General features: G+C 51.5%; 1 protein-coding gene across 1 annotated transcript in view; it reads right to left on the reverse strand.

Annotated features, from left to right (window-relative positions):
* Positions 1–22,274, reverse strand: part of Tbc1d22a (TBC1 domain family member 22A) — a 327,374-nt gene that overhangs the window by 183,578 nt on the left and 121,522 nt on the right. The window contains exon 8 of the mRNA XM_005335015.5: positions 21,283–21,397. Coding sequence (XP_005335072.1) covers positions 21,283–21,397 — 115 coding nt within the window. The remainder of the gene's footprint in view (positions 1–21,282; positions 21,398–22,274) is intronic.

A 22,274-nucleotide genomic window follows, 5' to 3' on the forward strand; every position in this document is an offset into this window, starting at 1 on the left:
CTCCCCAAGGCTTCCCAAGCTATAATCCCTTCCTCCCTGCCATAGGGCAAAACACAGGGTCTGCCCTGACTTGGCTCTCATCCTCTCCAGTCCATCGACTCTACCTTCAGACCCAGCCAGCAGGACCACACACCACCACCTCCACAGTGACCACCTCCAGGCAACACCTTTGCCCAAAGTACCACTGGTTACCCCCACCAGATTCATACAAGAACCAACCTGGCCTTGAGTCCAGCCAGCTTCTCCTTCTAACCCACTCTTGATGCATTCCCAAAGTCATCCTTTACCTGTGAGGCCACCTGACCAAAGTCCTTCTGCTGGCTCCCATGGCTTGCCCGATGGGCCACTGCCACCACAAAGCCTCAGGCCAGCATCCCCTGCAGGTCTGCTCTAATCCCGCTGTCTCAGCTGTAGGCCTGGGTTGACTTCTCCACAGCTGTGCCCTGGGCTGGCCCACCACTGCCTTCCCATGCCTGCTTGGAGGCCCAGCCAGGCTGCACACTTGCGGACTGCGACTCCTCCTTTCCTTTGGCTCCGCCCTATCTTCCTTCTTGGCACTTCCCACCTCTACCTTGCAGTCCACGTAATGACTTCTTTGGTTTGTCTCCCCAACATCAAAAGATTAAAATGGCTTGGTAGGTAGATGGAAGGCGCAGGACAAACTGCTGACCAGAGGTCAATCCTGACACATTGAAGAATCCTGTGCTCTATCACCCGATAAATCACTGTAACTGCTGAGCTTCCCAGATCCCCAAAGGCATCAGGTCTGGCGCCCCTCACGAAAACCAGCCAGAGGTGGGCAAGAGAGGGTGAGCAGTGCCCGGGGGAAGCATAGTCCCACCACCCCCTGGCAGTGTGGCCTTGGGAAATCAGCTTCTTCCTCTGGGGCAGGTCCCCTCATCTGGAAATGAGAGGATGGCTTGGCCAATTGTCAGGTTTCTTCGAGAGCTCACAGTCTGGACATCCTGAGTGAAAGAGAGCGGCCTGCCATGTAAGTCGCTCTCCCCTAAGTACCAGACTGCACCTGGAGTTGCATCTTCTTTGAGGGTCAGGTCTAAAGCCAGCACATAAAAGCGAAAGACCATCAAAACAAGCTCCTACACAGAGTCCAATGAAGCCAATTCACCCTCCTTCCTCACATTCCATCAGGACGTTAGTGAAAGGCGGATGCTCTGAGGACATGCCTCGCCCTCTGAAACTCTCACTAGGGTTTAAGGTCAGGCACAGAATCCTGGCTCATTGCCTGATCCCTCCAGGACATCGGCTCCTTCAGAGAAGGGTGGGCAGAATACCCACACGTCTTAGCCAGGTGAAGTGCCCTGTGTCCCTTCTGCCACTCAGTGACCCCAGCATACAGAGTTGAATCCAGGCACAGGTGTGGTACACCTCGCCTGTGGACTCCCAGCTGCAGAAACAGGAGCCTGTGTGTTTGTGCTCTGTGGTGCCTGCAAGAGGAAGCTGACTCCCGGGAGAAGCACACAGCCTGTACCTGAATCCCAGGGCTCTTGAGGGCAAGAGACTGGCTTTGAATTACTACTATTTTCTCTTCTTCTTAAGTTGCAACTTCTGCCCCTCAGGGCCAAAGACCCCTGTGCCTGCATGGAAGGTTTTACAAGCTGAGACGAGCAAAAACCACCACCATGGAGAGCAAGAAGACCAGCACCAAAGATGCACAGGAGGACAGTGGGCTAGGGTCCAACAAGATTCAGAAATTCCCAAAGGAGGACGAGCAAAGCCCCTGCCCAGCACCAGGGCTCTGGTTAGAGGAGGCCCGGCCCACAGAAGCCTAACCCATGGGAAAACCTTGAGAAGCACTGCCAAGAACATAGACTCCTGCGTATACAAGCCACGTGCATGCATAGACACGAGGCTCCACCAGTAAGTCCTCGAGAGTTCACGAGAAATGCCTGGTGTTATTTCCTGACAAAGGATCACCCTGGAACAGAAAGAGTAGGTTGCCATCTTACCAGTCGGTTCAAGAACCTGAATGAAAACCTGAATTGTCTAAGCAGCTTTGATTTCTCTTTTTCTCTCTCACCCAAGATGCTGTATGAAGGTATGCAGGTTTGTGCTTTGTTTTGTTAATCTCTCTCATTCACTTCTAACATTCAAGCCCTTCGTTCTTGAGCCCTCCAAAGGCGTGTTTCCTAGACAACACACTGTGGCTCAGAACACCTCATTTATGCAAGTGTACAAAGAGCATCCTTCTCTCATTCACAGCTGGCCTTAAAAGTCGAGTTTATCAGGTGAGAGGAGGATTCTAAAAGCCCTGACAATTTTTCTACATCTCTCTTTGAGAAGAAAGAACCAAAGTTAGCAACACAATAGAAGGGCAGTGGATTCTCCAGGTGACCAGGCTTTGAATAGGTGGACACAAGGGACCAGGTGGCTCTCCCCATCCAGCCAGTCTCCTTAGGCTGACCCCAAGTCTACTACCCATGCCTGGCCTGACAGAGAAAGGGAGAGTACTCACACAACACTGGAAAGAAACCAGGGCATGCACCACAGGCAGGCAGGAGGCAGTAAACAGCAGACATGGCCTCTGGAAGGCCCTCAAATATGCTTAGACTTAAAGCTCCGCCACAGGATGGCCACACTTGGCCAAGGCCCCCGCAAACCTGGGCCAGTCTCTACCCTGAATACAGGGACCAGGGCACATCAGCCAGATCGCCCATTCTTGCTTCCCCACTGTAAGATGAGGGCAGAGGACTGAACGATCTCGGATGCCTAACCATCTACTTTTTTTCCAGTACTGGGGATGGAACCCAAGAGCACTGTACCACGGAGCTATATCCACAGCCCTTTATTAAATTTTCATTTTTGAAATAGGGTCTAAGTTGTCCAGGTTGGCCTTGAACTTGCAATCCTCTGCCTCGGTCTCCCCAGCAGCTGGGCTTACAGGTGTGCACCTCCATCCACCTTTAATACACAAGAATAGGCTGCTGAGGGTCACAGGGCCTGGACCTTTTCAGCTGGGAACAATCAGGGAACCCTGAGGACCAATAATTTCAACCAGCCTGCCCCATTCAAGTTGACCTGTGTGGGCCTGAACAGAGTGACTATGAAGGACCCAAGAACCACTTCTAAATAATAATGCCAATCTAAGCACATGAGCAATATGGTGACCATCAGCTCTGTGGCAAAGAGACCTCTGCAACCTGGGGGTCTGTTGGCATTTCACTGCAGGAGATCAAATCCCTCAAAGAACAGAGCAGTGACGCCCTGGCTGGAAGGGCAGTGGGGTCACTAAAGCCACATGTCTGTTCCTCAACCTCACAGGCTTTCCACCACCTCATCTGCGCAGCAGGGAATGGGGCAGAGAGGTTGGACCCCACAAGCTCCCTGTAGCCTTAAATTCCATGACAAAGACTGGCTCCACCCGGGGGAGGCCACTGTTCAAGTGCAGGCCAAGGACAGTGACCAGAGGACTGCAGTGGATACATTATAATATTATATTAAATATTTGGCATTTGAAGGTATGCAGACTCCTCCAGAGACCAGTGAGAGGACAACAATCCCTACCATGACATAACCTGCTGCACAGAAGCAGGAGCTGCAGCCACACTGCAGAGTCCCCCCGCAATGCTCTCAGCCCACTCCCGACAGTGGAACACACTGATCTCAACAGTGGCCCAGAGGAAGGGGTGCGTGGCTCATTCACGGGGTCCAGACTTGCCCAGGATGCCAATGGGAGGCACGAAACTAGCCCCAAATGAGAACCGCCTGGGAAATTCCTAACCACCAGGGGGTCCACATGCTTCCTAGGGCTACAGCCTCCTGCACAGGTCTCCATGGCCCCGGCTGCTCCTGCTGAATGCTCTCCTGGACAGACCCAACTGTGCACAGATCCCCTCGGCTACCTGACTGTGTCATTTTCTCAGCAAGCAGGCAGCTGCCTGGGCTGGACTCTGATCCAGAGCCTTCGAAGCTGAACAACTACATGCGATCTCTTTGCACCCCACTGCTGATCTATAAGGTGTGATGATATAGCTTCTCCCTCAGGAGTGATGAGACGCTGGGAGGAAAGTCCTTCCAACGCTGCAGCAGAAGCCCGAACTAAGAATCAGCAGCTGTCTCTGCCACCCTGGCTGCTGTCACAGCTGTCTTGGTTCTGTCCCTCCAGTTCCCAGGAGTAACTGAAAACCTTAGTGCTTCAGAACCTGAGAAGGGCCCCTTGGTTCACCAGAGTTTAGACAACCCAAGAGCCGTACTCATGTCCTACACAGCCTGGGATTCCAGAACCCCTCCACCACACAGGCTCCTCAGGCATGTGGGGATGAACTACAGCTACAGTGACCGGAGGCAGCCATTCCATCTGGACCCAGAACCAAGGACGGATTGTGATGAGAAGCGGCCAAGCCAGGAAAGGGAGCTTCCCATTCCAAACTGTATTTCAAACTCTCAGGCACAGAGACAGAAAGTGAATTATCTACTCTACACCAACCTAGTGTACTCTGCTCAGAGTGTGGTCACCAAGAACACAAGCAGAGAGGAGTGTAGGTGAGGACATGGGGAAGGGGCTCCACCTTAGGCAGCCACTCAGGAAAACAGTCTGGAGACTCCTCCAGAGGCCGGAAGTGGAACCATGTGTGACCAGTTCCCCCACTCCTGGGTATGCATCCAAAAGGACTTGAACCAGCACTAGAGCGATACACGCACACCCATGTTTACAGCAGCACAGTCAAAAGAGTCAAGTTATGGAACCAGCCCAGATGCCACCAATGGATGAACAGATCAAGAAAAGACAGTACATGTACACAGTGGAGCTGTACTCAGCAACAAAGAAGAGTGAAATCGTGGCATTTGCTGGCAAATGAATGAAAATGGAAAACAACCTGCCAAGTGAAATGAGCCAGACTCAGAAAGTCAAGGGTCAAATGTTTTCTTTCATTTGCAGAAGCTAAACAGAAACAGAAATTTTTTAGGGCAGGGGGGATCCTATGAAAACAGAAGGGAGATTAGTGGAGTAGAAGATGGAGATGGAGGGGGAAGGGGGAGGTACAGAAAAGGGAAGACACTGAGGAACTGAGGAATCCTCCATCCAGGTAACACACGGCTCCCTGGGCTCCAGCACGCCGTGGAGTATCCCCCAAGAACACGGGAAGCACGCCCACACACAAGTAGCACTGTTCCCAGAAGCCTCAACGCTGTGACAGCCCAATGCCCGCCACCCAGGAGCAGAAAGACACATGGTGCACAGGCTGCATCACACAGCCACGGAGAGGAACCATATGCAGATGCACACACAGCACCCAGGTCACCAAACACAGGATGGACCAAAGCCGCCCACCAGGAAAGGCCACAGTCATGAGTCCACCTAATGACATGTACAGAGTAGGCAGGAAAGTAGAGAAAAGTGAGCGGCTGCAAGGGGCTGGGAGCGGGGCGATGGGGGGCGGGGGGTGCTAGAGGGTGGGGTCTCATGCGAAGAGATGACAATGTTCTGGAATAAGTCAGTAGCAATTGTGCACTCCTCTGTGGCCACTCTAAAAGCCACAGGAGGACACACTGAAGAGCCAGCGGAGGTGGGGCTGACTTGCTGCCCCTCGGCCTGATAACCAGCAACTGTGCCAAGGTCCCCTACGTACACCCCCACCAGACCAGGGGACTGGAAAACCGGGTTGAGAGGCCCTTTCTTCTTCTGCCGCCTCACAGAATTCAAGTCCCACTAAAGTCCACATACTCTCAAGTCGCCCGTGTGGAGAGGGTCAGGTTCCAGAGCAGCCCACCAGCCCCAAGCTCACCAGGAGATGGGGCTCAGTGATGACACTGTGATGGCTCCAGGGAAGCTGGGGGGAGAGCGCCCTCCGGAGCCCACCTGCTCCCCGTGGTCATGTCAGCTGCAACCTGCTCAGGTCTCCTTCACAGCTCTGCTCCGACACCTGAACCTGAGAAGGCCTCGGGCGTCTGAGAAGGCCTCGGGCGTCTATGCAGTGCCACTGGTCCTGGAGCTGCTCCCCTGTGGTCCAGCTGCAGAATGCTCCCACCTGCGTTCTGGGTGGACACGCCTTCCTGGCTCTCACCAAACACCTGACACCTTATCTTCAGAGTGAGTTAATGTCTCTTGGCATAGGCCCCAAAATAAAGCTCCTGATGACAGACAGATCCTTCATTTTTTCTCATAATTCTTTCACCCTTAAGGAAAATTTCGTAAGTAATTTAATTTACTTTACTTTCTATTTGGAACACAGATCCACTTAGAACAGAAAGGAACAGAAAGCCGGATTTCTCAGCAAGGATCCCCTTGGGAGGTTGGCAGCTGGCGTGTTCCAGCAGATGCACTTCCTGGGACGAATCGGAGGAAGCCTCTGTGGACAGGGGGCTGAGCACTCATCACCCTCTTCCTAATTGACATGTGGTGCATATATTATGTTCAGAAGGCTTCCACAGGCACTTTCTGGATCCAAAAAGGCTCTTAAATATTAATGTCGTCTGAATCCTTTTTGAATACTGTTCAGTTCTCATTACTGAAGCACAGACCTAGACGTCTGACATCAACGGCGTAGCTAAGCAGCTCAGAGAGTGTGGCCAGACCAGCCTCTTCTAATCACTCAAGAAGGAGTCACTGAGATCCCCCAAAGGAACAAATGGCCATGCTGAGGGCCAGGGCCTATGGGATCAGGAAGAGGTCTTTATAAAGCTGAGCTTTTCACCCAAGTACGGAACATCTTTTCCTATCTGTCGCTCAGAATGAATAAGTACCTAAGACTAAGATAAAACAAAAACCAGAAGATAGCTCCATTACTGACATCCGACGTGAGCAGCATAGGGGTGGCCTGCTGAGCCTGGCAGAGGAAGATTTCTAAATGAACAAGGAAAGAACTAAAGGACCACAGTGCTACCGTCTTCTCCCACGCCTGAGGCAGAGCTGCAGAAAGGCTCATGGCCTCGACCATGATCCTCCCCTTTTAGGGCATTGATTCCTGCTGAGGTGTGCAGCTGCCTTTGAAGATGACCTAGGGTATGTGTGACTGACACACCGGAGAAGGTGGTCCTCTGAAGGTCAGTAACACAGAGGCCTCAATTTTCTTTCCAAGACTGGGCAGAAGAGGGAGAAGGTCCCTGTCAGATCCAGGCTTCACAAGTTCATTTACCAAACATCAATCTTCAAATGTGAAAAACCAGCTGGCAACCTGCCCAGCCCAGACATGCCCCAGGACTGCAGTGCTGTGGCCACCAGGAAGGCCAGCCTCCACCCCAGAGCCCGAGGTCAACCACTCTGGGGGATCCCCCTCCACCAGGCTCTCCAGCTGTGCCTGGAATTCAGGAAGGCAAATCCAGCCTGTGCCACTCACAGTCCTGGAAGCAGAAATCCCAGGCTCGTCAAGGGTCTCATGGGCCTTGCCACAACCTGAGGCAGTGTCCAAAAGCCCACCCTTCATCAACCACAGTGACCGAGACCCACTTCTCCAGATGCTCAGGTACACAGGCACCAGGTGACCACTGAGACATCCTCACTAGCAACTCCAAAAACCCACCAGGAAAAGAACCACCACTAATCCTTTGGGTCCAACAGTCCCCTTTATTTTTACATATTTCAAGTCATTTTACAAACAATTTACACAACTACAAATAAAGCAAGGGGGAAAAACAACTTTGTTAGAAAGTTTAATGTGATATTAAATCTGGTCAACTCAAGTTCCCCGTATGTAGATCTCAAATGGGTGACATCCTTTGAATGCAAATATGATTGGCCCTCCACAGTCAGAGGTTACTCATCCACACAGTCTAAAAACCAGAGATCAAAAATGTGTGCCTGTATTCAACAAGCACAGACTTTCTTCTTGTCGCCGTTCCCTAGAAAACACAGTACAATAACCACGTACACAGCGTTAACACTGGGTTAGGTAGGACAGTCACCTAGAGAAGAAGCATGCAGAAGAATGTGTGAGGTTGTCTGCAAATTCAATGTTGTCTTACGTAAGTGTCTTGAGCACCGCAGACCAAAGACAACTGCAGGTCCTGAAGCCATTCCCCATGTACACTGAGATAATAACTGTCGTCTACCATCACACTGTGCCTGCAGCACATGGCACTGTGAATACCGATGCCAGGTTCCACTTCACCTCTGAAAGGCCCTGCCTGTCACCCCTCTGGGCTCTTCTTGTACTTGGTGCAGTTGAGATGCAACCAGAACTCTAAATTTCAAGTGCATCCCTAATAGGTTTCAGCTTCTCATTACTTCTAGCTCAACCAAAACACAGGAGCTTTGAAATTTCTGATGGCTTTCAATTGTGTTGGAGACAACTATCCCCTTCCTCCATGCTTGCAAAGGATTTTCACTTTGGATTTCTGAAAACAAATCAGAAAGACCAAGCCTATTGATGCTTTCACGTCTACAACTACTTCCTCTCACCACCAATGTCAGCAACGCCCTCAGCATCTGGAGAGCTGTCCCACCTGTGTGCATGCTCTGATCCATTTAACCATGGGTAACATCTTCTTCTGCCAATTTTCCTCTCATTGCCATTATGGGTGGAAAATAAAAATTCTAGATTCTCTACAGTGGTTCAACAAAAGCTTTAAAAAAAAAAAAAAAAAAGCTTCAAAAATGGAATCTCCAGAATTCTCTTCCATCTTCTCGGAAGATAATGCAGCTGTCTGGCAGCACAAGAAATTGCAGGCTCTCACAGAAGGTCGGACGTACTTCTGTACCACCTGGGTCCCCGGCCCCTACTTCCTATTCCTTCCCTGCTATCCTAGTCTCCTTCACGAGCTCCGAGTGACAGACAAGCAACGGTGAAATAACACTGGGAGGACAAAACGTCTCCAGGCACAGGGAAAAATCAACAGCATTAACATCTATCAGGTACTCTAGGCTTACTGTCTTTGAAAGTCCAATGAATTTATACAGTGACTATAAGTGTGAATGGATTCTGTTCTACTCCTCAAAAACAAATGCCCTTTATCTTTGTTCTTTGAAAAACAGAATACAAATCATGAAGCAGCTGGGCATGGGGTCACATGCCAAGAGCCAGGAATCAAAACCAGGCTGGGCAACACAGATAGATTAAAACAACACAGAGTGAGTCATGCGACAGCAGCCTTATAGGCGCATGGGACAACCAAGTGGAAACCCCCAGAGCAGCCCTGAGTGAAACAGACCCCAACATATCCAGGGAGTGGGCACCAGCCTCAAAACAAAGCAACCACAAAGGCCTCTACCCTGAATTAAGTCCCCACACCTCCTGTGAGCCCAGCCCAGAGCCCTGGGCGCACCTACAAAGCAGCTAGCACCAGCTTTGAGCTGCCAAACATCACTCTTGAGAGCAACCCAACATTCACTGAAATCGGACAGTCTGAGCGTGCCCCAGGACCAGCCTAGTTCAGGAAGGACGTTGCGTTTTGCACTAGTGCTCCGTTCCAAGTCTCAGGGTGGCTGTGAGCACAGGGCAAGTCGCCCTTCTCCTGTCGGGTAAGCACTCAGACCAGCTTCCTGCTCGGCTGGGTCAGAAGTCCAAGCTCACTCGTGCCTTGGGAGCCAGACTCCCTGCCACAATTTATTCTTTTGTTCAGGGATCCATTGCAGAGCCCGAGCAGCTAACTGACAGCCCTTGTCAGGACCCCGACAGAAAGATCCATAATTACCACGAGCCCATCTCGCGCTCCGCTGGTCTGGCTGTCCACAGTGCCTGGTAACGGAGGTCATCCATGGAGGCTCTGAACGCCTGCCCTGGCCCCAGGGCTAAGCAGTCATTAAAAAGAGACACTCTGCACTGTTTGAAGTGGGACCCATTTATTTGAGTTGCTTCTGGAGAACTTCTGGTTTGGGAGGAGAGCCACCCTGGGCAAGGATGTGCATGACACAGCGCGGGGCGAGGAGATCTGGGCAGAGTCCCATCCAGTGGGACCTACCTGCTGCAATCCTGGGCACACCAACCAAATACACTGAGCCTCCTCAGCCTGACCTGACCACAGTGCAAAGGCAAAAAGCCACAACAGGGGAAGGAGCATCATAGAAAGAGCAGTGCATGTGAAATGACTAGCCGATGTCCAGCACCTCTGGCACTTGACACATGCAGCAACCACAGGGCAAGTTCTCCACCAAGGTAGGACAGTGCCTGCACCGAGCTGCTCAACGGGCATTTGCAAAGATGAAATTTTACTTTGTTCTTAAAAAACACAAATCTGCACTGAGATCATAAGAACAGAAAGTCTGATCATCCAGTTTACAGTCCCCCCACAGCCATGAGCACCATTCTCAACCCTAAAAACACAACCACCGCTGGTGTTCACTTTTCATCACTGTATCAAAATGCTTGAGAAAATCAACTTAAAAGCAAAAACGTTTTATTTTAGCTCACCATGTCAGGGGTTTCAGTCCACAGTTACCTGGCTCCATTATTTCTGGGCCCGTGGTAAGGTCGAACACAAAATTATAGAGCAAGTGGTAGAACACAGCTGCTCTCCTCATGGTGGCCAGGAAGAAAGACAAAGGAAGGAGTTAGGGCTCCCATGCACCCTTCAGGGGCATACCACCATGACCCACTTCCTCCCACTAGACCCGCCTCCTGAAGTCTCACCACCTGGCAACAGCCTGGGTTCCACATCCATCAGTGGACTGGTCCATTTATGAAGAGGGGGCCCTGGTGATGCAGCCACCTCCCAAGGCCCCGCTGAGCACTGCTGCACTGAGGACTTTTTCAAGCCCCCAAATGTGACCAAACATAACAGATGGCAAGAGAAACAGACGGAAAAAGGAAAGAAGAGAAGCTGTGAAGGAGACTTGGCCTCATAGCTCTGGCTCCGCACGGTGTGTGCGCAGCCAGCACCCACACTGGCCGCAGGCTTTCCCCTGTGCATCCTGTCACTTGGAGGCCAGCACAGGTCACAAAGGCTGTGCTCCCATGGCGGGAGCCACACAACCTGTGCCTGAATTAAAAGAAAACGACTGAAAACTCATATCTCCACACTCAGGAGTCACATGGCTGACAGTCAACTCATGTGCCAGGCGCACAGGCAGAGAACCCCCAGTGCTAGGGCTCAAACCCAGGGCCTCATGCCTACTGGGCAAGTGTCCTACCGAAGCCACACCTTGGCCCAAATTCAACCTTGTCAGATCACAGCTGACCACAGTCCTCTGTGGCTTTAACTAGCACCAAGAGCTCTTCATTTAGGACCAGGAAACAGGATCCAAGAAATTCCGAAACCCTGCAGTCAAGTCTGGGGCCGGGCATCTTTCTGGAGGAGGATCCACAGCCTTCATGACATGGTCAGTCAGAAAGCCCCGAGCCAGAGTTCACCTCCAGGCCGGATCCAGATTACTTAATGAACAGGCTCCTGAAGTCTGAAGAGGCCCTAGATGGCCCTAGTGATGTTTCTGGATGTTAAAATATGTGGCACTCATACTGGGAGGGTAAAAGTGGGGGCACCACTAATGTGTCTGCTTGCTGTTTTCCTCACAAAGCCAGAACCACCTCAGCCACGCTGCAGTTCAAACCAGCAAAGGGACTCATTTAGGACAGGAATAGAGGCTGGGGCTGAGTCACGGGGAGGGGAGGGGGGGCTAGGGAGAACGTGAAACCAGCAATGGAACACAACCTGTTCTCCAAAGAAAGGACTTTTAAAGGCTGCCCGAGGGGTCCAAGTTAACAAGGACCAAACCCAGCACTTCAGCCTGGAGGCGCACCCTCAGCAAGAGCACCCACACGCTGACCTGGAGAGGGGTCCTCCCAGTCGGCCACCAGCTACAAGCTGAACACCACATGACCAGGCTACTCCACTGCAGCTCCAAGGGAGAAGCTGATGAGATTCACACAGGGACCAGGGGTGACGAGGAAACAACTGGCCTTCTGTGTGTGCATCTGCAGGCCCATGGCAGGCACTCAAGCCCCACACCTTCCTTCTCCCCAGGGTGGCACCTTCCTCAGCAGCAGAAACTCAAAGCCATGCAGTGGAGCCCAGCTGGCCCGGGGGAACCGTGGAGGAGGAAGGCAGCCAGCCCCTCCACCCAGGGTGGCTCAAACTCAATACCGGTTTTTACTCCAAAAAAAGAAAAAAAGAGAGAAGCCGTGATTTGAAGTATCAGAGGCCCCACAACCCCATGACTTGAGACTCTGAAGACAGTCCTGACTGCACACAACTTCACTTTAAATCCAAAGCCCACCCCACATCACTGTGTGAGGATGCAAGGAAAGCTAAGAACACCAACACGTAGACTCCACGTGTGTCTCCACCTGGGAGACAGACGAGGGAGCCCGTGGCCAAGAGCATAACATACAGCCCCAGGAACAGGTCCTAAGACACAGGAAGGGCAGGTGTTCTTTGGGGGACTCTGGATAACATAGGCCTCAGTTCACTCTCAGGCAGGCAAGGCCACCAGGCTCGTGTGACACAAATCACAGGCTGCATCTCCACAAAACTACCTACACTGACCGCTCGGCCAGCACCTCCAGACCCACGGTCTGGGAAGCAGTACTGGCCCCAAGGGCAGAGCACTGTGGACCGTGCCAGGCACTTACTTCTGCCACACCAGCATCCCAGAGGGGCTCCAGTCAGCAGTTGCCAGCCAACTGTGGTTCTGCTGCACACATGGGCATGTGCACACCTGTCTCTGCTGAGTTCCTCATTAGGCCAGCGAATAAGGTACCTTTAGGCTGAAAGCCCAAACACTAATACTAGAGAGTAACTAACTGCTCCTCACGGAGCTCTGGGCCACACTGGACAGCCCCACACATACATACTTGGCACCCACCAATGAACGACATTCCCCCATGAGTACACACAGAGGCATGTCCTGTCACAAGCTGATGGAGCACATGCTAACTCATGTTGGAACATTCCAGACTGAAGGAGGCAGTAGTTGTAAATACATCCAACTGCTTTATGGAAAATGACCTACACGTGTTGTCAACACTTACCCATACACACAGCAGTTGATCCAGCAACATCTCCCCTAAGAAGACACCAAAAGAAAATCCAAAATGCAATCAAGGATGTTACTTAATGAGATACTGCATGTTGTATCAGTCACAGTGAAAAAGCAAAAGCTACAAAGCTGTGTCGATAGGAAGCTAGGACTCTCCTCACAAAGAATGACAGGCCTTGACCTTTTTTCAGGAACAACCCTGAGATACAATTCACATACCACACAACTGAGTCATTTAAAGTGATTTTACTATATTCACTGAGTTGGGCAACCACCACTGCAATCTAATTCTAGAACATTTTGTTTCCTCCAAAGAAAGTGATCCTTTCTCTCCTATGTTGAGAAGAATCTGTTGGTGAGCAGAGTTAATTCCTTGTTCGATATCTAGCAGAACTCTCCAGCGGAGTCATGGCCAGCTCAATCTCACACACAGGATGGGCAGGTGGGAGGCAGAGAGAGGGGCACTGATTTCAAGGCATTTGCTCACGTAACCGCAGGAAGCCCAGAAAGGGTTTCCACACAGCAGTCTTGAGGAAAAGCCTGCTTCTTCAGAAGGCCAGTCATCTTCGGCCGTGGACTCTGAGTGGTCAGAGCGGAGGCCCACTGTGGAGGGTGACCTGCCTGTCATGATTTGGACCTGTGGAGGTTCCCAAAGGCTCGCTTGTTGAAAGCTTGGTCCCAGTGCAGCCAGCTTCAGGGTGGGGCTTTGGGGAAGGGGCTTGGTCACAAGGGCTCTGGCATCACCAGTGGATTAATACTTTGATGGCTTTTTGGGGAGGTGGGTGGTGAAACTGTAAAAGTGGGAGGAGGCTGGAGGAGTGAGTCCATGGAGGCATAGCCTCGGGGACAATATCTTGTCCCTGGCTCCTTCAGCCACTTCCTCCCTGAACCAGCTGCTTCACACTGGCTACAAGACAGCTCTGCTCCTCCACACCTTCTCCTACCATGAGGCCCTGCCTCACCACAGGCCAAAGGCCACGAAGCCAGCCCATTGGGGATGAGAACCTCTAAAGACATGAGCCAAAATAAACCTTTCCTCTCCACTGCCTTCACTATCCTGTCACAGAGTCGCTGTCCTCACAGTCTGCAGTCCAACTGCTCGCACACAGGGACCTCACCTGCAGAGACAACCTGCATGGGGCGGGGCCTTTCCTCCAGCCTCCACCTTCCTTCCCTCCCTGAGGCACCAGTCCAAAGTACCCCAGGAAACAGCTTCACATTTAAGTAACACAGAGACATCAGAGGGAAACCACAGTAATTCTTTGTTTCTCACTCTGCTGAAAATATTTATTTAAACTAAAATACCATTCTCACTTAAATTATGTAATTAAAGGTGATAGAATAATGTTCCTTGATTTTAAACCAAATTTAAAACTCTCAAAAGGAATGTGCTAGTCACTGCTTGAAAAGTACAGGCTTTTACTCAAAAATCACACCCCACCTGGGATGGGGACCAAAATGCCCAATAGCAGTAGGACAGATTCATGAATTATGTGAGTTATTTCAACAAAACACACTGCTCAGGAGGTAGAAATGGTCTCGCAGAGTCTTCATAACACAGGAGAGAGCTGGTGTTACAAGAGTCAAGGCAAAAGAAGCCTAGAATAAAATGTCACATATCATATGCCCACAACTATGGGAATATGACACACAGGACAGGCTCAGGGAACATCATGACAGTGTTAGCCACAGGTGCTGTGGGTTGCAGATGTCCCGTCAGAGCCTGCCAAGGGTGCACACAGCCCAGGGACCCGAGTGACCTCTCAAGAAACTGTGCCCGGGCCCCAATGCAAGGGACAGGCCACAAAGCAGAGTTTGGCTCTAGGTGACATGATCCTCCTTCCTCCCAACCCAGATCAAACCAGCCTTTAGGCTGCCCCCACCCCAGCCCAGAGAGGAAGAAACTGTAGATAATTCTGCTTCCAATCAGCTTGGGCCCCAGGCAGCAGGAGGGAGCAGGAGGGCTCTGACTTAAAGGCTCTGTTTTTAAATTGTACAAGTAGAAACTTTTAGTAGGAATTCAATTAATATCAAGTGTACTCAGCTTCAGTTCTGTACAAAGAATGACACACACACAAGACAGTCCTAAGCCTCCGAGTCCATCAGAGAGGGCTGTCAGGGAGGAGAAACCAAACACACTTCAGTGGTAAGCCAGGGCCGAATCCTGGCAGGAGCGCAGTGAGGGTGTGTACAGGTTTCCCCAACCTATGAGAGGCACAGGCACGGCAGAGCTGCGGCTGCAGGGTGACGTTCCTCCTGAAGCAGGGCTCTCCTAGCACTGGGCCCTGCTCTGGGAACAGGCGGTCAGCACAGTGGTGCTCGCCACGAGGCAGAATATGATTTCCACAGTTAGCCCAAGGAAATGCGAACACATCTGCACAAAATGACATGAGATATTCAGGACAGCATCATCCCCTTAGATGAGAAGAAGAGCAATGCACATGTCCACCAGGAGGAAGGGAGAAACAGAATATATTCTGTTTGTAGGTCCACACAAGGGAATGCTATTCAACCATAAAAAGGAATGAAATAGTGACCCACACTATGCCTTGGCTGAACCCTGAAACAGGCTACTTAGTCACAGAGCCAGACACAAAAGGACACACGGACAGGAAATGTCCAGCAGAAGCAAATGCACAGACACACAGCAGTTTTCCAGGCAGAGGTGCCGGGGCTGGTGGCAGGGATAAGGAAGAATGGCAGCTGTGCCTCCTGTGGAGTGTTTCTTCCTGGGATAATGAGACAACCCTAAAATCAACGTGTTGGTAGTGAGATACTCTCTTACTGTTCCAAAAGCCACTGACCTTGACACTCTGGGTGGGTGATGAAGCTATTCTGTAAGTAGTAACAGTCCCATCTGGGTGGGCTGGGTGGCGTCGGCCAGAACGCGGGCGCAGACGGCATAAAGACTCTGGCTACTGCTGATGTGTGCACGTGTCTGGAACCTTCCATAATCAAAAGCACTTTAAAGCTGAAAGAAGTCTCTGGTCCATGTCGCCCAACCCTGCCCAGTGCAGAAGCCCCATGTCACCACTTCTAGTGAGGGCACTCCATGAGCACACAAGTGACTGCCACCATGCTTCAGCCCATTTCTGGAAGGTCACAGTGGAGTTCTCACCGTCGAGCCTTTGCGTCAATTTCCAGTCTGCACCTCCAGGGCACTGCACTGGGCGCCAATAAACAACTCCTTGAAACTGTCCCTCCTTAATTACCATGTCACCCCTCACCTGGTCTTTGTCTGCCTCTAGAACCACTCTTCCTTGTTCTCTTCCCTGGGCACGCATGGTGCTGGCTGCCTGAGCACACACAGGCTTCCTCCTCTCTCCTGCCTCTCGCTGTCTTTTCCAGGCCTCAGGTGGTGGGCAGAGTGGGGAGGGCAGGGGCCAAGAAGGTAGATCACTGGGTGGGCTCTAGACAATCCTAGCTTTCTGCCCCTATGGCCACGGGCCCTTTGCCCCTCACCACCTCCTCTACATTTGGAACTTGAGTGCAAAGGAGGTACAGGGACTGTTTTAGTGGAGGAAAGCCAGAGGCCAGGATAACCACAGGAAGACTGTGGCATGAGGAACAACACTTACTGGACACACTCTGCTCCACACAGGCCTTTAGGCTGTGCTTCTGTGGGGTCCTCCTTCAGCAATCCCAGTAGCCAGGAGGCCGGCACCATGACGAACTCCACTTCCCATACCCATGAAGGGAGCACTGGCATGCCTGAGGCTGCCTGCAGCTGGCAAGGTGCAGGGAGACATCTGAATCCAGTCACCTCAGAGCTGCACCTTAGCCCAGTGACCTTGGTGAGGACAGTAACACCAGCCAGGACTGTCCACACCCAGGCCCCTGCACAGAAAAGTACACACAACTCCCACAGGAGGGTCACCCTTCCAGTTTCCTGCAGCCAATGCAAGTATTCTGGAGACCCTGCCCCAGAGATCCCCAGGGTTCTGCACTGGCCACTCTCTCAGGATCGGTACATCACAGCCGTCACTCCAGGAACCCTCCGATTTCCAATCTAACCTCTGGCAGAGCTCTCTTCTAGGCTCTGAATGTCAGGCCCTGCTCCTACTTAATTCACCATGGATAAAGCAAGCTCAGGGCTGGGCTCCAGCTCAGTGGTACAGCACTTGCCTAATGTGCTCTGGGCTTTGGGTTCCATCGCCTGCATGAAGAAAGAAAATGGGGTGGGGTGGGAGGGGCACAGGAGGGAGGAGGAGAAGCTGACCTGCCTCCCCTTCCAGCACCTGCCTGAGGGTGGTGCCACAGCACCCCAAGGCCCAGCTCTAGGAAGCACACTGGGTGTCACCTGCAATCCAGCCTCTGCTCCAGTGTGCCTGCACACCCTCCAGGCCTCCTCCAGAGGCCTCCCTGTAGTCTGCTCCTCCAGGTCTGGGCCTGCTACCCTGGTCCAAGATCCCTTCTTATGAAGATGGCACAGTTCCTGCCTCATCTCTCCCAGTGTCCTGCTTCATCCAAAGCAGTGGTCATTGCAGTGCCCCCCTCACTTCCACAGACAAAGCATGAAGCCCCACCTCAAGCCTTTTCCAGCAGCAGGTGGTGCCAGCTGCCAGGGCCTCCCACGCACTGACCAGCCTGTGGCTCCAGAAGCTTCTGTGAGAACAAGCATCCATGCCAGGTTCTGTCTGATCTGGAATGTGTGTTTAAGCATCTATAAACTTATCGCATATGTGCCTGGAGTTTCCTACTCACTCCCTAAGGCGTCAACCCCTGAAACTCAAGAATTCCTGCACCCTCCTGGCATATGGAACTGTTCCACAATGAATTCCTCCAAGGAAGTAATGCCCCCAACATGACACTGTACTCAGGGACTTTCTCCACAGGCTCAGCCTGGCCTCAGTGACGGTGTTTACCACTCTGCCATCTCCACGTGCCTCCCATACTCCTACCCCTGCCTCTGAGATCACCAGTGGTCTCCTGACCTCCTTCCCAATTGCAAGCTCCTCTAAAACCCACTAGACTGGTGAGTGCCATTGCGCAAAGTTTAGCTCCACAGTTGCTCAGAATTTGTGGCCAGCACCAATGAGGAGCACGTATATACAGGTGTGTGTGTGTGGCTGGGTGAGGATGTGCGTACACGCATGTGTATTAACTTTCATTTGCAGACCAAATCTCATTCATGTGCAGGACCAAATCTCCCGTCCCCAGTGGTGGAGGCCCACAAGGAGCCCAGGGTTACTTGGCTCACGCTCCTGAGTCAGGCCTACTACATTCCCGAGCGCAGGTCCTGACACACCTCTAGAACACTCCCACACAGCTCCAGCTCCATCTCTGGTTCCAAAATGTCCTATGCCTTCCCTCATTTCCCAAGCTGCCTTCGCTGAACACTTCCCCCGCGCTCTCCTGATTTCTGCTCTGACTCTGGTCATCCAGCCAAAGATGAGCACCCCCTCCCTGTGGGGAAGCAGTTAATCTAGTTTGAGAAGTCATGGTCCTCCTCGAATGACTATCCTCTCCCTAGGTCCCTTCTCAAGAGAGCATGGCATTGAGGGGCCTTCCAGGGCTAGCACGTGGAGTCAGGGCCACTCACAGAGGGACAGGCAGAGCTGCTTCCCACCGGCACATCACACCCAGGGCACTGCGCTCCAGGCACCACCCTCCCACGGGGACCAGCAGCACTACACAGCAGGCCAGGGGCTGCAGGGTCGTTGGTGCCTGGGCCACAGCCAGCATGCACCTCAGCCAGCATGCACCTCACGAGAAGCCAACTCCTGCTCAGGTTTCACATGTGTCTGAGGTCCGTCACCCGAAGAACCCAGCAGAATTCCACACCCAGAGGCCAACAACTACACCAGCTCCCCTGTATTTCGGATGCTACATACACTAGGCACAGTCCAACAACCTTGCTCCAAGCGTCAGAGCACCTGAGTAAGAGTATGGGTGCTAATGCTGAGGCACGCGGGCAGCAGCACCTTGGCAAACGTCGCTAGGTTTCTCTCTGTAGGAAAGGTCCCATCCAAAGCCTCTGGGGATGCCTTCCTGAAGACAGCAGCCCAGTCAGCCTTCAGGAGCACTGACCACAGCTCCCAGAAACCCTCATCTCCATGCCACAGCCAGTGCGAATGTGTGAAGACCCAGACCTGAGCCCACATTTCCCAGCCTGCATCCACCCCTGAAGACTCCTCTCTGTTCTCAACATGTTTCACCAGCCCCGGGCACAGCTGCCCCCAGCCTCCAGCCCATTCATCAGTGCCCCTGAGGGTACCTCTGGCTCCAGGCCAGCTCTCTGCTGTCCCCACCACCCTAGTTCCCTCTCACTCCAGAAAGCTTCCTCTGACTGCCTGGGCTAGGACAGCTTCTCATAGCACCCTATGCTTCCTCTTGATAACATGGAGGCTAACTGTTTGATCAAACTTTCCAATCATGCAGGTAAAACCTGGGTTTCCTGCTGCAACTGCAGGCTCCACGGGGACAGGATCCACACGGCACTTGTAGAGTTGGACAGAAAGCAAGGCCCAGTGGGAGAGCCAGCTCCACCCAGTGCTCCAGGAAGGTCTGCAGAGCAGCAGAACCACACCCCAGAGGGAAGCAAAGTGGGACGTCAAGCAATTTAACAAGAGTCAGCTAAACAGCATGACAAATGATGAACCCAGACTACAAAACTGAACATTTCTAAGCCCAGGAAGCAGTTCTTAGAGGACTACAAATCTACCCATCACATTTGAAATCCAGGACCAAAAATTTTAAATGTTCACTTAATGGAAGAGTCAACCACCAGAAATATAAATGGTATGGTCTACGCATATTTTCCAAAGCCAGAGAGCATATCCACTCAACACATGGTGTCCTTGTGTGTGTGTAAGCATGTGTCTGTGTGACAACATGCATAGGTGGTGTGAACACATTCGTTTGAGTGTGCACGTGTGGTATGTGCACTTCCATGTGTATGTATGAGAATGGGCATGTGTGGTGCATGCACATTTACATATGTGTGAGTATGAGAGCATGCACATGTGATATGTGCACATTTCCGTGTGTGAGTATGTATGTGTAGTATGTGCACATTTCCATGTGTGTGGCCGGAACTGCAGGAAGGCAGGAAGAGTACGAGTCCATGTGAAGAGTCCACTTGTAGAGCAAAATTCCACTTCTTCCAGTTATTCCTTCTGGACAATTAGCACCATGGTCATGTCCTTCGTCCCGTCTCACTAATAATCAGGCAAGGCATTAAGAACCACTTGGGTCTACAACATAAGTTGGTGGTAAAGTAGTTAAGACAAACTTATTTACCACGTTAATTAAATGGTCTATTTAACATGGAATATCAATTCTCTAATCACATCTCGGTTGAACTTCTCCTTTCAATTAACAACTCTGAGGGCCACTGACAGAGGTCCTGCTGTTCCAGGATCATTACGAACATTTTCATTATCTGTCAAATGAGGGAGTGGAGGCAGAGTGTGAGCACTCTCAGGAGCGGCCTCTCCCCACTTAAGAGATGATTAGGGGGTGAGGAGCGGCGCTCATTAGTTGCTTAGCAATGAAAAGACCGCCTGTGAAATCATGAGCTGAAGCCAAATGCAAGAGGCTGTGACACACGGCTCTGTGGGCCTGTCCCCGTCTTGGAGAAGAACCTGCTCAGGGAAACCCAGTCTCTCAGATTTCCACGAGGCGGTCTGGAGCAGAATGAAGCCAACCTGGCCAAAGCTTCTGCCTCCAAAACCCCGCCAAGACATGCCAAGAGGGCTCAGGGAGGACACACGGAAGCCAGTTTAAATTAAAATGCTCCAGCTGAGGGGCAAAGCCCCTCCTGTGTATTTAGGTTTTAGTCATAAATGAATCCAAAAGAACATACCCAGAACTTACCAAATTTTCAAAAAAACTTTAAACATGTTCAAAACAGGCAAAGAAATATTACAGTTTGATATTCTCTCAAGAGAAGTACTCAAGAGAAAAGGCACAGGCCAAACTAAATATCTGTGAAACATTACTTTGCATGTAATTAATATTCCAATAAAAGGAAATGCTACTTGTATATCAGAGACAGAAAACTGATGAACTGCTGCAGAATGCAACTGAAGATCTGGTCTTCAGCTCGTAAGCAGATCTTCAACTAATACCTTGGCCTTATCCATTTAAATCCAAACCATTAAGCCAGAGTTCCAATGGCCACTGAAAGTAAACCCACTGGCAAACACATTCATCTCTCTTCCACTACTGCAGACGGAGGGCAGCAACCATCGTGGCTGCCCCTGGATGTCTCAGTAGCTGAGCACGCAGGTGTGAGGCACTTCTGAGAGCTGGCATCCACGGCAGAGCTGCCATTCTCCACTGCTGCCCAGCACTGAAAACACTAAACTTGGTGCCAATTTTCAATATTGGTATAATTGTGCACAGTTACATGTCAAGTCTTATAAAGTTCATATTTCATATTTATGACAGAAACCATCAAGTGACCTTACCTATGTATTCGCAAATGAAGACCACAAAGAAAGGAGTGACAAGGTCGTTTATCCCCTGGACATATCCACTGGCAGGGTGACGGATTGCCCATATAAACAAGATCCTTTCAAAAATCTGAAAGAAAATGGAGCAGGTGGTGAAGCAAAAGTAAACACAGGGAGCTTACAGTGATCCACTCTTACATACAACACATAGTATGGATGTTTTTCCCACTGGCCATTAAAATGCAAATATAAACAAAGAACAATCCCAGTTTAAGTCTGTCTTCTTACTGACTCACCAACATTGTGAAGTATTTCCCAACCCCTGAGCTCACCCTGAGGCCCTTGTTGGCTCTCACAAGAGGCCCCGCTGCACTCCCATGTGCCAGGACTGCACAGAGGCACCCAAGGGCTCCGTTGGGCAGTACCGCAGTGCTTTAGCAGTGGACAGGTGAACAGTGGCTGGGTAAGTGGATAAATAAATGAACACTGTACTGGGGCACTTGACACATGGTGAGAGACTCGGCCCAGCCTGTTCAGTTTGCCTATATGTTTGTATTTGTGTGTGTGTGTGTATGCATGCACACATATACAACCATGGCTTAAAGACCTTTACCTGTTCCACGTCTCTGTCCACCGCCCCCCACCCCAAGCCCAGGGGCCAAAGCACAGCACCTGGGCCTCAGTCCAACCCTGGTGTAGGTGAACCCTGGCTCCCCAGTCACACATCCTGGCCACGCTGGGCTGCCACTCTGGCCTCAGGTCCCACTGCCCAGAGGCCTTTGAGACTCACTTTAAGCCCTATTTCCTGTGGCCATCTGCTCCTTCCCCAGCCTCCTTCTGGAAGAGGCAATCACTTCCTGCACTAGGACACTAGCAATTGGTGAGGCCAGGCTGTTGCCTGGTCCACTCCCACATGTCCAGCCTCGTATGAGGGGCACAGTGAAGCCTCCATGAGCTTCCGACCGATGAACGAGCAACAGCACTGCTGGGCGCACCAAACCCTAAGA

The sequence above is a fragment of the Ictidomys tridecemlineatus genome, chromosome 6 (genome assembly GCF_052094955.1).
Source record: "Ictidomys tridecemlineatus isolate mIctTri1 chromosome 6, mIctTri1.hap1, whole genome shotgun sequence".
Classification (NCBI taxonomy): Eukaryota; Metazoa; Chordata; class Mammalia; order Rodentia; family Sciuridae; genus Ictidomys; species Ictidomys tridecemlineatus.